Source organism: Setaria italica, chromosome II, assembly GCF_000263155.2.
Source record: "Setaria italica strain Yugu1 chromosome II, Setaria_italica_v2.0, whole genome shotgun sequence".
In the NCBI taxonomy this organism is placed as follows: Eukaryota; Viridiplantae; Streptophyta; class Magnoliopsida; order Poales; family Poaceae; genus Setaria; species Setaria italica.
This window is the reverse complement of record NC_028451.1, coordinates 4,642,632-4,655,838: the sequence shown is the minus strand read 5'-3', so window position 1 is coordinate 4,655,838 and position 13,207 is coordinate 4,642,632. Positions and strand designations below refer to the sequence as shown.

The 13,207-nt window shown below is 43.6% G+C and overlaps 1 protein-coding gene and 1 long non-coding RNA gene across 5 annotated transcripts; one reads left to right on the top strand and one right to left on the bottom strand.

The window, feature by feature from the left end:
* Positions 1-10: 10 nt before the first annotated feature.
* LOC101769009 (putative disease resistance protein RGA3) lies at positions 11-12,694 on the bottom strand. 4 transcript variants are annotated; one of them, XR_002676394.1, is made up of 9 exons: positions 12,159-12,694; positions 11,968-12,073; positions 9,753-11,433; positions 9,484-9,665; positions 8,344-9,264; positions 7,328-7,530; positions 2,151-6,353; positions 910-1,026; positions 11-822 (listed from the first exon to the last, which is right to left on the bottom strand). XR_002676394.1 is itself a non-coding variant. In XM_022824175.1 (9 exons), exons 7-8 carry the CDS (start codon positions 6,232-6,234, stop codon positions 971-973), a joined length of 4,140 nt encoding a protein of 1,379 aa, XP_022679910.1. In that variant the 5' UTR covers positions 6,235-6,353; positions 7,328-7,530; positions 8,344-9,264; positions 9,484-9,665; positions 9,753-11,433; positions 11,968-12,073; positions 12,159-12,694; the 3' UTR covers positions 11-822; positions 935-970. The 4 variants fall into 4 exon arrangements, 1 of the variants encoding a protein (XP_022679910.1); XM_022824175.1 differs by having other exon boundaries at positions 935-1,026; XR_214592.3 differs by lacking the exon at positions 2,151-6,353 and having other exon boundaries at positions 935-1,026; positions 12,159-12,681.
* LOC111256335 lies at positions 6,360-8,123 on the top strand. Its single transcript, XR_002676415.1, has 2 exons — positions 6,360-6,957; positions 7,736-8,123. It is a non-coding gene; the product is annotated as an uncharacterized LOC111256335 (long non-coding RNA).
* Positions 12,695-13,207: the final 513 nt, after the last annotated feature.

Genomic DNA, 13,207 nt, shown 5'->3' with positions numbered 1-13,207 from the left:
AATTATACTATAACAATCACCATTCTTTTCAATTCCATTGCAGCACTGCCAGGAGAAAATGTTGCTGCACATGCAGTTTTGAAGAAACAGGTCAACAACAATGAGACCTCTGCACAAGACCGTGCCATTCCAGGATGCAGGATCACCCTGCACACCATTCAGTATTTGATACACAGTAACACAGAACATACACGGGAGAAAATTCAGCACTTTCAGTTCATATCAAGCAGCAGCTTGGACTGCTTGTCGAGCAACAACATGAGCACGTTGGACTGTTGTTCTACTCTGAAGTTCAGTATTAGATATACTACCAACATAACATGGACAAAGTTCAGCACTTTCAGTTCATATCAAGCAGCAGCTTGGACAGCTTGTCGAGCAACAACATGAGTACGTTGGACTGTTGGTCTACTCTATGGCAGTCGGTCATGTATGTGGATAGACAAATCATAAAATGAAAGTGCTGCCTGTGTTTCGCTTGTGCTGGAGGCTGAAGCAGACACGAATGCAAACAAGTCATGGCTCAAAAGAAAAAAAAAAGGATAAAAGACTGGAGCCCGCAGCTCTGTATGCTAAATTCTTCTGCTTGCAGTCTGGGACTTCGTTTCTGCTCAAAATAAAGGTCTTCGGTTTGAAGAAGGATAAAAGACTGGAGCACGCAGCTCTGTGTGCTAAATTCTTCAGCTTGCAATCTAGGACTTGTTTTCTGCTCAAAATCTAGAACTTTGCCTTGACTTTACTGGAGAATATCTTCAGAATGCCCATATGATACATTCTAAACAAGAGTCACAATAATCCATCTTTTGCAGGTCTGGCACCATCCTACAAGGAAGTCACAGCGCATAGGAAGTCAGCATTAGGAGCTAGCATCATTTCCAATCAATCATCAAGAACACTAATATTACAAACCTTGGTGATATCTTTGCAAAAATACCTTGGAGATAATTTTCTTTGGTCAGGCCTTGATCTACTATTTCGAGCACACCAGCTTCCTGATTGAACGTTTCCAGGTTGGTTCTGGCAATTCTGGCAATCAGGCCATGATGTTAGAATTTATGCATGCAAATCAACACAAAGTTAGAAAGTATATATATACACAGGAGAATATGCTGTGGCACCCAATAGTAAATGTTTCAAAGGAAAATTATTATTTATGTCAAAAGGCATAAGCCATGAAAAGAAAACTACACATACTTGAACTGCATACAACGGAGCTAGTGATCATGAATTTCCAGAGGAACGCTAGGACAAGTGCCACTTTAATTGAAGCTAGTGAATTCGGCTGCAATAATTCCATGATGCCATGCTGCTTTAAATACAACTAAAGGAAGATGATTGATTTTATTACATGATTCGAGTTAGCAATTACAAGTTTACAACCAAGGTATCAAAAGTGAACAACAAAGATCATCTTATAGCCATGATCACAGATGATGTTAGAATTTATGCATGCAAATCAACACAAAGTTAGAAAGTATATATATACACAGGAGAATATGCTGTGGTACCCAATAGTAAATGTTTCAAAGGAAAGGAAAATTATTATTTATGTCAAAAGGCATAAGCCATGAAAAGAAAACTACACATACTTGAACTGTATGCAATGGAGCTAGTGAATTTGCAGAGAAACGCTAGGACAAGTGCCACTTTAATTGGAGCTAGTGAATTCGGCTGCAATAATTCCATGATGCCATGCTGCTTTAAATACAACTAAAGGAAGATGATTGATTTTATTACATGATTCGAGTTAGCAATTACAAGTTTACAACCAAGGTATCAAAAGTGAACAACAAAGATCATCTTATAGCTATAAATACAAGGATGACTGCGGTTCTTGATCTGGTTGTACGTGTTTAGATACCCCGAATGGCAATAATACACGAAGTTAATGTATTTCGATGACACACATGCACATAAATATTAGTGGTGCATTGTACTCAATAGTCAATATAATGTATACATCATGAACGGCTTGGCTAGATAGCTAACAGAATGTTTAACACAGAGTAATACTCATAAACTTCTTACCACTAAATCCTACCACATCTTGTAATAGCTAACAGAATGTTTAAGCACAGAGTTGCATTTTAGGTAACAACAATTGAGCTCTTGATCATTTTGTTAAAAGAAACAAAGAAACTGGAGATTACCTTCGTAACGGGCATCTAGATCTTTCTCCTCGAGGTAGCCCAAACGGCTCTGTAGGCTTGGCGGAAGCAACTTTATACCATCACAATTTTCAATCCGAAGAACTCTAAGAGATGAGTATGCTTGAGGCCCATCCGGTAAGGATACCAGTCTTTCGCAATGATAAAGCTTGAGTTCTTCCAGCAACCGGAGGTCTCCTGATAGGGATTGAAACTTGCCGCAGCCACAAATGCGCAAGGTCTTGATAGACGGAGGAAGATTGGCAACCTCTGACAAGCCACTGCAACACGCTATACCTAGAAATTCTAGGCATTGAAATGGAAGGAAGCGATGGTTGGCTGCAGATGACAGCTTCAGTACAGCTGTAGACGCTGTGGCCTCACTGCTGCTGGACCCTGGAATTAATGATGACGTATTCGGCCGTACAACACCTTCTCCACTCACCAATCTCGTATCCTCCGGGTGACCAAATACGATGGACCCGACATTACTACTGCAGCCCCAAATACGTAATTTCTTGAGAGATGCCGGGATGGGGACCTCTACCAAAGATTCACAATCTACTATCCCTAGAGACTCCAGGCATGGCAGGAGTCCACCACGTTCTGGAGCTGGAGCAGATTGCTCATCAGAAGCTTGTGTGCGTCCTGTCAGTTTGCTGCATCTGGAAATCGCTAACTTCCTCAGGCATACCAGGACCTGGAACACGTTTTCTGGCCAGTAGACAAGAGCATCGCAATCCCAAATATCCAAATCTACTAACTGTGCAAAACATGTCCATAGCGCCAGTGCGCTTGAGCTGGAGGAGAAAAAAATGTCGCACCGACCTAACCGCATAGCTGCCAAGGCGAGTGTACCATTCAATTTATTCTTGACATGCAGCAATGTTGTTTCTGTGTCATCGGGTGACACGGTCAGAGTCAGACGGGACAATGAAGGGATGCATCTGCTAGCTGCCTCTAGGGATATTTGTTGTTGACCATGTCCTTTACTTATGGATAATTCACTTAGCTTCGGTGCTTCAGGTAGATCAGTCAACCTCGGGCAATCATGGATACTCAAGTTCTCCAGCAGAGGAAATGTTACCTCTTCTCCTGGAGTTCCTTCGGCTGCCCCCCACCTCTCAAGGGCCAACAAACCAGATAACTCTAGTTTCCTCAGTGCTGGAAATGCGGAGCAGCAACACACAGTTTCAGCTCCGCCAAATGGCCCTTTTGGTAGTGCACTCAGGCTGCCACAATACTCGATTGACAGCTCCTCAAGCTGAGGAAAGGTTACCTCTTCGCCTGAAATTCCTTCGCCTGCCTCCCATCTTTCAAACACAGTCAACTTATATAGCTTCATTTTCCTCAATGCTGGAAATGCAGAGCGGCACTTAGTGTCAACTCTGCCAGACAATTCTGTAATCACCGACGCTGCTTTTGGTAATGCAGTCAAACTTGTACACTCCTTAATCACCAGCTCCTCAACCTTGGGAAATATCGGCTCTTCTCCTTGTACCTCATGTGCCTCCCGCCATGCCTCAAATTTTGCCATTTCTAACAAGATAAGTACATTCAGTTTTGGAAATGTGATGGGTGTAGTACCACCGCTGCACAAACAATGTAAACTCTCCAAACCCTTCAGGTGAAGAATTTGCAGAGCTGATAGCTCCCAGAGTGCAGGAAGCTCTTCGAGCTTTTTGCAACGGAATAATGTGAGCTCCACCATGCCTTTCAAAGTATTCATCCACGTTGGAAAAGTTGTGCTCCCGTAGTGATTTATCCTCAGAGCCTTTAACCCATCATGAGGTTTGAGACCTTCCACCACCTCTTTATGATTATTATTCTGTGCTTCCTGGTCACTATCAGTCCAACATAACTCCAGTTGGGTCAGTTTTTTCTTGTTTCCAAGACCTGCTGCTTGTGCATCTGCTCCTGTCACATTTTTTAGATTTCCTAGCTCCAGTGTACCACCAAGGTCCAAATTCTGCAGCTCTCCCAAATTACTGCAACCGGAGTCATCGGTACCTGCTACAAAGTATGTAAGCGCCTGTAGGGAAGTCAGGCGTCCGAGCTCTGCAGGCATGCTTTTCAACTTTTCACATCCGTGAGTGTAGAGGTGACGGAGGCCAGTCAAATACTTCAGTTGCTTTGGAAGCCGTTCAAGCCAGTCACAGTAAGAAAGGTTCAGTGTTTGCAGATGATATAGGATGCTAATGTCTTCAGGAAGTGCTTCAATATCACTTCTCGAGAGATCAAGATACCTCAGGTGATGAAGATATTTCGGCCTTAGGATTGAACCACAACGGATCTTTAAAGCTCTTATAGAATTGTATTTTGATAAAATCTTCAAATCTCCTACATATCCGTCACAAATCAGTGTTTGGAAAGCTGGAGATCCTTTCTCTTGGGAAGCACTCAGAAGAGTTTCTGATCGACGGATTGACAAATACAAGTGACGAGCTGAACGAAGAACATCCTCTCTTTCACTTGGGTGTGTAGCTATTGCAGCACATTCTTCTCCCATAGCAGACTGTGCAACATCATGCATAAGGTCATGGATCTTACAAGTAATTCTAGAACAATACCTGTGCTCATCACCCTCTCCATGAATAGAATATCCATTTTCGTAAAATGGGACATTCTTCAAATCCTGAAAAAATGACCTTGACTTCAGCTCAATGAAAATTCCTTTTCCAAAAGTTTCAGGACACACTTTTGATTGCTCTGGGATAAAACCATTGGTCATCCACAAGTGGATTAGCATTTGCACGTCAATCTCATAATCCTTGGGAAACATAGCACAGAAAGCAAAGCATTGCCGCATGTATGATGGCAAGCAATTGTAACTTAGTTTAAGTACTGGTAAAATCCCATTTTCCTCATCACAAATCGTGCTTCCATTTAGTACATCCTTCCATTCTTGCTTGCTGGTCTTGGTACTCAGTAAAGAGCCCAATGCTGTAGCAGCTAAAGGAGAACCAGCACATCTCTTGGCAACTTCACCAACCATGTGAACTAGCTCACCAGGCCATTCCTTTTCTTGTTTTGAACCGAATGCTCTTGCCTTGATAATTTTCCCTATGGACTCTTCATCCAAGCTTCCAAGTTTATAGGCTCTTTCAGTTGTACCCATCATTAGTTTAGCAACAGCTTCATCGCGAGTTGTTGTCAGCACTGAGCTACCGCTGCCACCATGCTGAAGGTAGGACTTGAGCCTTTCCCACTTGCTGGGCTCATCACGGTTCCACACATCATCCAATACGAGGAGGTACCTCTTCCCACTCACTGCCTTTTGAAGATTGTCCAGTGCTGATGAACTTTCACTTGCTTTACAACCATTCTCTTTCACTATTCTGTTAGCCAGGGAATCCACATCAAAATCCTCAGAGACACACACCCAGAGCCGCAACTCGAAATGCTTCTGAATTTCAGGGTCATTGTAAACGAGCTGTGCTAAGGTGGTCTTGCCCAACCCCCCCATTCCGACTATCGGAAGGACCATGAGATCCTTACTGCTGGCTCCAGCAAGCAATCGATCAACAAGAACCTTCGTCTCTTGAGCTCTTGATTTGCTGGCAATCTCCACAGACTCAGTGGGGATGCAAGCATCCGTCTGCCTCCATTGCATGGGCATTTGCGGCTGCGGTTTGAATTTGAACCTGAACGCATTCATCTCTGCGATGAGGACATCAATTTCTTGCAAGATCATGCAGAGCCTTTTTGCCATCTTATAACGGAACACAACACGGTTGTGAGAAGGGAAGAGCTTTATTACATCCATGCCGAGCGCCTTGTAGTGGCCCTCCACCTTGGCTTTGCGGCGAAGCGCCTCGTACTTGAACTCGTCGAGGACATCATTCGCCTTGTAGGCCACCGTCCGGACCTCCTCCAGCCAAGCTTTGGCCCCTTCTCTGTGTTTCGCCGCCTGCTGCTCGGCATCGGCGATGACATCGAGGATGGCCGGCAGCTTGCGCTTCAGGAGCTTGTGCTGCTCCTCCATGCCCTCCATCACCTGGTACTGGTCCAGGAGGTAGCTGGAGGCCTTCTCCTTCACCATGGACACCAGTGGCCCGACCACCATGGTGGCCAGTACCTCAGCCATGGCTACGCCGGGAGCTCCAAAACACACGCGCAGTAGACAGGGAAACACAGTGTTGGTGGGTGGAGAGGGAGATGCTGGACAGTGGGTTCAAGAGCTGCTGCTTCTGTGGAAAATGCAAGCTGCAAGCATTGACGACCTTTGAGGAGTCAAGTGGATGTGTCCAATCATGTGAGAGGATGCGCACTCACTTTCCGAGTAGGCCCCGGGCATGTGCCACACGAATGATTGCCTTATCGGGTAGTCAAGTGGAAATATTTTACATACGTAGAAAACCTTTTCTAGTGGAAAATATTTTAGATACGTAGAAAACCTTATACCTATACTTAAGCCTGGAAAATCCAAGGGCCAAACCGATCGGGCCTTACAAGCTCATATAGGCCGAGCCTTAAAAGGCCTTCCCGAAGAATGGGCAGGATCAGATCGGGCCATCTCCATAAAAGGGCTGACCTGTGAACGTGGCCCATAATCGATCCTTGAGTCAATTGGAAGGGCTGAGCCCGTGGATCGCAGGAAAGGGGCTCTCCTCTTTTTCGCGGCCTCTCCAGGCTCGTGCGGCGGCGGCGGCGGCGCAAGAACTCAAGATCCGGGCGGTGCGGGGGTGCGAGGCGCTCCCGTGGGGCCGGCCCCCGGCGGGCTCCGGCAGGGCGTGCGGCTAGGCCGACGCGCGGCGGCCAGCAAGAGCAGGCGGCCTCAGCAGCGGACGCAGGTGGCGTCGGCGTGCAGGTGATTTTCATCTGATGTGTTTGCCTTTCCTATTTGTCTTTTTGTTTATACTGCGCTGTGCCTAGTTCGTGCAGTATTCTGCTAGTGTTGGCTATTTTTAAACTCTCCTTTGCAGCTTCAATCTGCTTGAGTTTTTGGGTTTTGTAGAGCAGGAGGATGGCATTGGCAAATTAAATTCGTTCATTGAGCTTTTTAGTACCACTAGATCTGTGAACTTAGAATTGTTACTGTTTTAGAGAATGTAAGATGGGAGTGCAAGATCTTTTGTTGGTTGCATACTGGTATTGCTTATGTTTACCATTCAGTTAAGATCAGGCAGTTGAATCTCGTGAAAATGGTCCTACTGTTCTGTGAAAAAAAGCTCCTATACCTTAGTCATCTCCAGCTTGTTTCACCACATAGAAGCTCATGAACATAGCTGCTAGTATATCTGATACTGATGATATCCCAGTCACCTCAGTCCCCTTTCGTTTTAGCAGTATCAGTATGCAATTGGAGGGGCACTGTGTCCTCGAAGCCTAAAACTTATGCTCCTCATCGTCCATTAATCTGACATCTTACATTACTTCTAATCTGAAGTGAAAAAACAAGATTTCTGATCAGAATTTTTTTATCATGGGAACAAAATACAGTTAGCTGTGAGCCAAAACAACTGCATCATATACAGAATCATATTTTCTTCAAACCTACTCATTGTAGTACTAAAAATACAAGCAGTCAGTAAAACCAAAACAAGTTGGTATTTTATTCAAATTTGTTGATCTTATTCACATTCCAGGCTCTTTTGTTCACTTGGAAGATACTAGGCCGAAGGCTAAGAAGTTGTGTCATCTAGGTGATATGGATCTAGGACAAGAAGTTGTGGTTGATGAAGTGGGAGTTGATTGAACAGCTGTTTACCTTGACATTAGACAATGCTAGTGTGAATAACAAAGCAGTAAAGGACATTCGTGATGCTTTAAGTGAGGCAACCAAAGCATTCTCCGCAAACAGGCATCCTACAGCCCACCTTTTCTTGAAGATGTTGCTAGCAATTCGAGATGTTTTGCTCGATGAGACGTGGAATTCATCAAGTTCTATTTCTATACCATTGGTGAAAATATTGAAGTGAAAATGAGGGAGCTGAATCGGTATTTGAAGAAATATTACCTAGAGTACTCTTGTCATACGCGATCTCTATTCTTTTCAATTCCACTAGGATCGTGCCCGTGCGTTGCTATGGGCTAAATAATTCCCCCATGAGATCATATTAGAATGGTACATAATCTCACACAGCAATTTAGAATGGAATTTTCTAAAGTGGAGTTTGCATGACACAAATAATCTAAGGAATACAAGAATATTTTAATTTCAGCTAGTTCATAATATGTATTTGACAACTGTCACCTTTCTGTTTCTTGAGTGTAGAATATTCAAATGGATGAAGTCTCCTTGGTACCATCATGGTTTAACATTAACCCCACTTCAACTACAGCACTCATAATGACAATCTCTAATTTCTTGTAGAATGGTAGCAACCACCATTAACCCTTTCTCATCCAACACCTCAAAACATAAAGAGATGAGGAAAAGACCTGATAATTAGAATCTGAACAAAATGATTCAATTATTAGAGATCATTGAATAAGTAGTAGTAGTTGCAAGTCACAAGCTCCTTTGGCAAGCAAAGAGCTGACACACACATGACCCAATTCAATATTACAGGAGAAGTAGCATCTATCCGTGGAAGATAAGCAGAATTCCCCGAAAATTCACATAGACAAAGAAAACCTATTTAGGTCCTTTCTAACAAGCAAGTCTTCTATAAATAACTGATAAACCTGACTTTCTTCAGATAGTGAGATATTAGCAATATTATTCTGAAGCAGATTTATCAATGTGTACATAGCCTTACTTGACAAAACTATAGTCCCACATAGAAAGATGCATTATAACCTCAGCAATCAGTATTGTTCACTAAAAAACTAAGGGTGCAGTGCACAAAAATTTAGAGCTGTTGGTACATAGGAGTAAATAAAGCTCTGAAGTTTTAAGCGTCGACTCCAACTTATCGAAAATTAAAGTTCTGAAGTTCACAGTTTATTGTAATCTGGTGAAGGCAGTTTAATAGCATCCTGACAGTATATGGAAATATCATATATATATGGGAAAGAAGATGCAGACTCCAAATTGGTCCCTGCCATGAGCTGTGCAGCCACCCAGCCATCCCCATATATTTTCTTCAGGTTTGAACACAATACTGGTTGCTGCACTTCCCATGATGGGTACTTGTGGAGGCCATGCTGATTAGCGATCAATGCCTGTTGCCTGCACGGACAGAATCACAAGCTTTTCACTCCTTGAGGATTATACTTGTAACTGCAAATATCTTGTGCATATGGATATATATGGTAAAGAAAAGATTTTAGAGAGGACACACAACAAGCAAGCAAAATTATAGCATTGACATATTACTCAAGACCTGTTACTGCAATTTATATGATAGCAAATTAACAAATCAAAAGTGATTAAATAGTATCTTTGTACCTTTTGGGCTTTGTTTAGATGCTGAAGGTGTCTCCATACCCATGCTGCCATTCCATCAAGCGGATAAAGGGAGATGCCAGAGCCAGATACCACCACCACCTCACCTGCACGGTGTCACCCCCCACATCTGCCTCAGTCCTGCCAAGGCCTGATTCCACCGGATAGTCCAGAGAGTCCCAGTGCTAAAACAAATTTCAGAATATCAGTACATTAATTTATTCGGATGTCTAGTCAGTTAATCACAACACAAAATTCAGACTGTTTTTTACCAAGTGGTTCAGAGTTGTGAAACTCAGAGCTTGCAGTACCGGCCAAATCTTGCGGAGGTAGCTGTCAGTAGCAATATGCTCAAACCGCTTCTTCACTTTCTACTTTCTACCAGCGCTGTGTCACTGTTGCCTCATTTTTCTCGAACATGCGGGAGAGCTGCGCATCTATATATTAAGAAGAAAATTCACCGTTGCCTAATTCAGGAATTAAAGACCCCTCCAGGAATTAAAGACCCCTCGGGGCAAGGCACCGATCATGGGTAAATACACTGAATTTTTTCACATGATCAAAGCATGAAGTGACACATGATCTGATAGCGTCTACAATTTAAATTTCACGACAAATACAATAGTCAGATATCAGAAAATAAATATCAAGAAAATGGTAGAGGTGGCCTATTTTCGTCTGCCCAGAGTTACCACAAAGCATTATTGCGCTCCATTCCTCACAATGAACATGACCTGTGAAATTGATAGTAATCAAGATGAAGCATACAATATTACAAACAATTCAAATCAACCACGCAGAAACTAATCTTCAAGAATCACTTCAGGTTAACCTATAAATGGGAATGCCTGACATCATCCTAGAGAGTTCCGGCATTCAATTGGATACAGATTTTCATATAGCTTTGTGACCTTGAAGCAATAATTAGTTTGGAACTGAAACAGGTGAATTTTCATGGTAATCAGTCAGTTCATGTGCATGGGCAATGTCCTGGAGACAGACAAAACTAATGGCACACAGTCCAGTTTTCAGATCCCAATGTAAACTCGGCAAGTAATAATAAGGCTGAAAACATGTTGCCATAGCAGCAAGCCAACAGTCCAGTTAACAACTGAATGTGGCCTGCTCAACTTTCTCTTGGGTTTACAAGTACATTGAAAATCAATGCTCTGAAATTACCTTGACCAAAGGACCTCTCACTCAAAACCATCATCTTTGCGTTGTTCACTGAATATGCCAGCGATGTAAGTGAAAACGCTCAATGAATTTGCCACATGTCAGGAGGCAAGAAGGCAATTACACAGCATATTACTACTTTTGATTTAAAAAATATCATGTATTGCAAATATGTTTTCCAAGACCTTCTACTGGACATGATAAGAAACACTAAAGGTACCACAAGACTCCATAGGAAATTTCGACAGACTTTCAGATTTAGAATATCTATGTTTGACAATGAAATGAAAGAACATAGATAGTGAACCTCCAGATCAGTTGGCCAGCCTCATGTAGGTCAGTTAGCCAGCCCGTGAGGCAAATGTACAACATAAGGCACAAACTTTGAGTAAAATTTTAAGAAAATCAAGAAAACTAATTGAACTATAGCTTTTACCAAAATGGACTTAAGAAGGACTAAGCTATTTACTTATGTTGAACAGTGATGTAATATTTATATACACGGCCAAGCAATATATGCAATGCATTAGCTATTGGAGTATAATTGAGTAAATCTACTTATACCTTAACCATTCGTTACTTTACCATTGTTGAATCTGCAGGATTATCCACAAGTCACAAGTCACTCTGCGAACCTGCTGGTTCTGACCTCATTGTCTGACGATGACTGCAGTGATAAAATGAACTACAGCAGAATGGTTTGTCTAGTTCACCTATTGAGCTCAGTATTGCTGCGACTGTCACTGTCATTGCTTACGTTTCCTACTTTCAAAAATTCTGCACCAGGAAAGTGGAAGTAGATAAGATGTCATAAGAAAAAAGGTACAACAATTTCACAAGGAAGGAGGGGTTCATTGATTTCAGATTTTTTTTTTGAAAAATTAGAAGTATGAGTTTACTTGACACGGAATACTTTAGAATGATGAATAAATGCAACTCTAAGGAAAATTCATAAGCATTATTGAGTAAACACGAGTTCTTTTCCATGTTAAATAGAGAGAGAGTAGAATGCATCAAATCTCCATGTTGATAGCATCACAGTTTATATGAAGGCAAGATCTAGAACAAGCAATCAAGTTTTTCTTTCCCATACACGTAGCTCACCTCTGACTGAAAAAACAACAACTAAATCTGTACATACTTGCCAAGGCCAAAACGTTTCACAGAAGTAATCAAAAATAATTTCTATACTCAGTGCACTGCATCCACCACAAGAACTGCACAAATGGATGCAGGAAGCAGGAACTGATAGATTTACAAATCCGTGACCAATGTGCATCACATCCAAATAGTAATTGGCTAGTCAATTACCTGGCAGCATTGAGGGAGCTCCAGCCGTCGGTGTCTGTGTCGCCATCCCTGTCGCGCTGGCTGATTGTGCTTTGAGTGGGAGGGCAAAAGAGATGTGAACTTGGACCTGATTTTCAAGAACAATTGGATCTGTTCGTTGGTGCAAAGGAGAGGCTGCTGATTAGATTTGTTTGCATGCATAAGGGACTAACCTGGAGATCCCTTCATGAAGGCAGATGACACCGGGCTCGAGATAGGCCCCACCTCTCGTGCCTCCATCTTCTCACCTCCGCTGCATATGGGACTAATTTGGAGATCCCTTCATGGAGGAGCAGCCGGGGATGGCGCCGGTGTGGAGGGGTGTGGAGGGGCAGCTGGGCAGTGGCGCGCCGGTGTTGGACGCCCAGCGGACGGAGGTGGCCCGTCTTGGCGGCGGACAGAGGAGCTGCGGCCGAGCGTAGCAGGTAGGAGGTGCGGCCGGGCGGGGAAAGCGCGGGCGTGGTTCCGCGCTCGGAGGACAGAGGAGGTGAGGCACGGCTTGGCTAAGTGGCGGAGGGCGGATGGAGGAGGTGCGGCCGGGTGCAGCACGGAGGAGGTGAGGTGCGTCTGTCGGCGAACGTGGGCGGGGAGACGGACTGTTCTTGAGAAAAACTGAGCGGCGAGGCAGACAAACGAAGCCAAACGACGAACCAAAAAAAGGCGGCCGTGATTGACGACATGCGGAAAATTTGTCTAATGTTTGTAAGACACTATAAAGACATATGAATTTACCAGCATCATTGTCGCCACCACCATCAGCACGCGCCTTGCGGATCGCTCGAGCTTTATTTACTTCAACCTCAGTCACACCAACTTTTGGAATGCAATTGTGCCACCCGAGCTCACCTCTTGGAAAGAATAGCGGGTATGAGAGAGCATCGTAGCACACACGATAGGGCCGAATACCATGGATCGACCTATCCTTCCCTTGGAGGACAACACTATTATCGAACTGGCCCCGAGGCTCGCTCCCCTCAATCCAAACGGCAGCAACGACGTTAATGGCACATTATATGTTCTCTGGTCTAGCCGTTGGTCAAGGTTCAACTCGACATAGTAATCCTCAAGGTTGTCAACCTGGCCTATACTCCTAAGATTCTCTAAGCAGGGATTAATGCCATGTAAGATGTCCTTTAGCCTCTAGATGACCTCCTATCTTCTTGGGCAGACTTCTCACGGCACTTGCGGAGCCTATGCTGAAGAGACAGATCGTCGTCGTAAA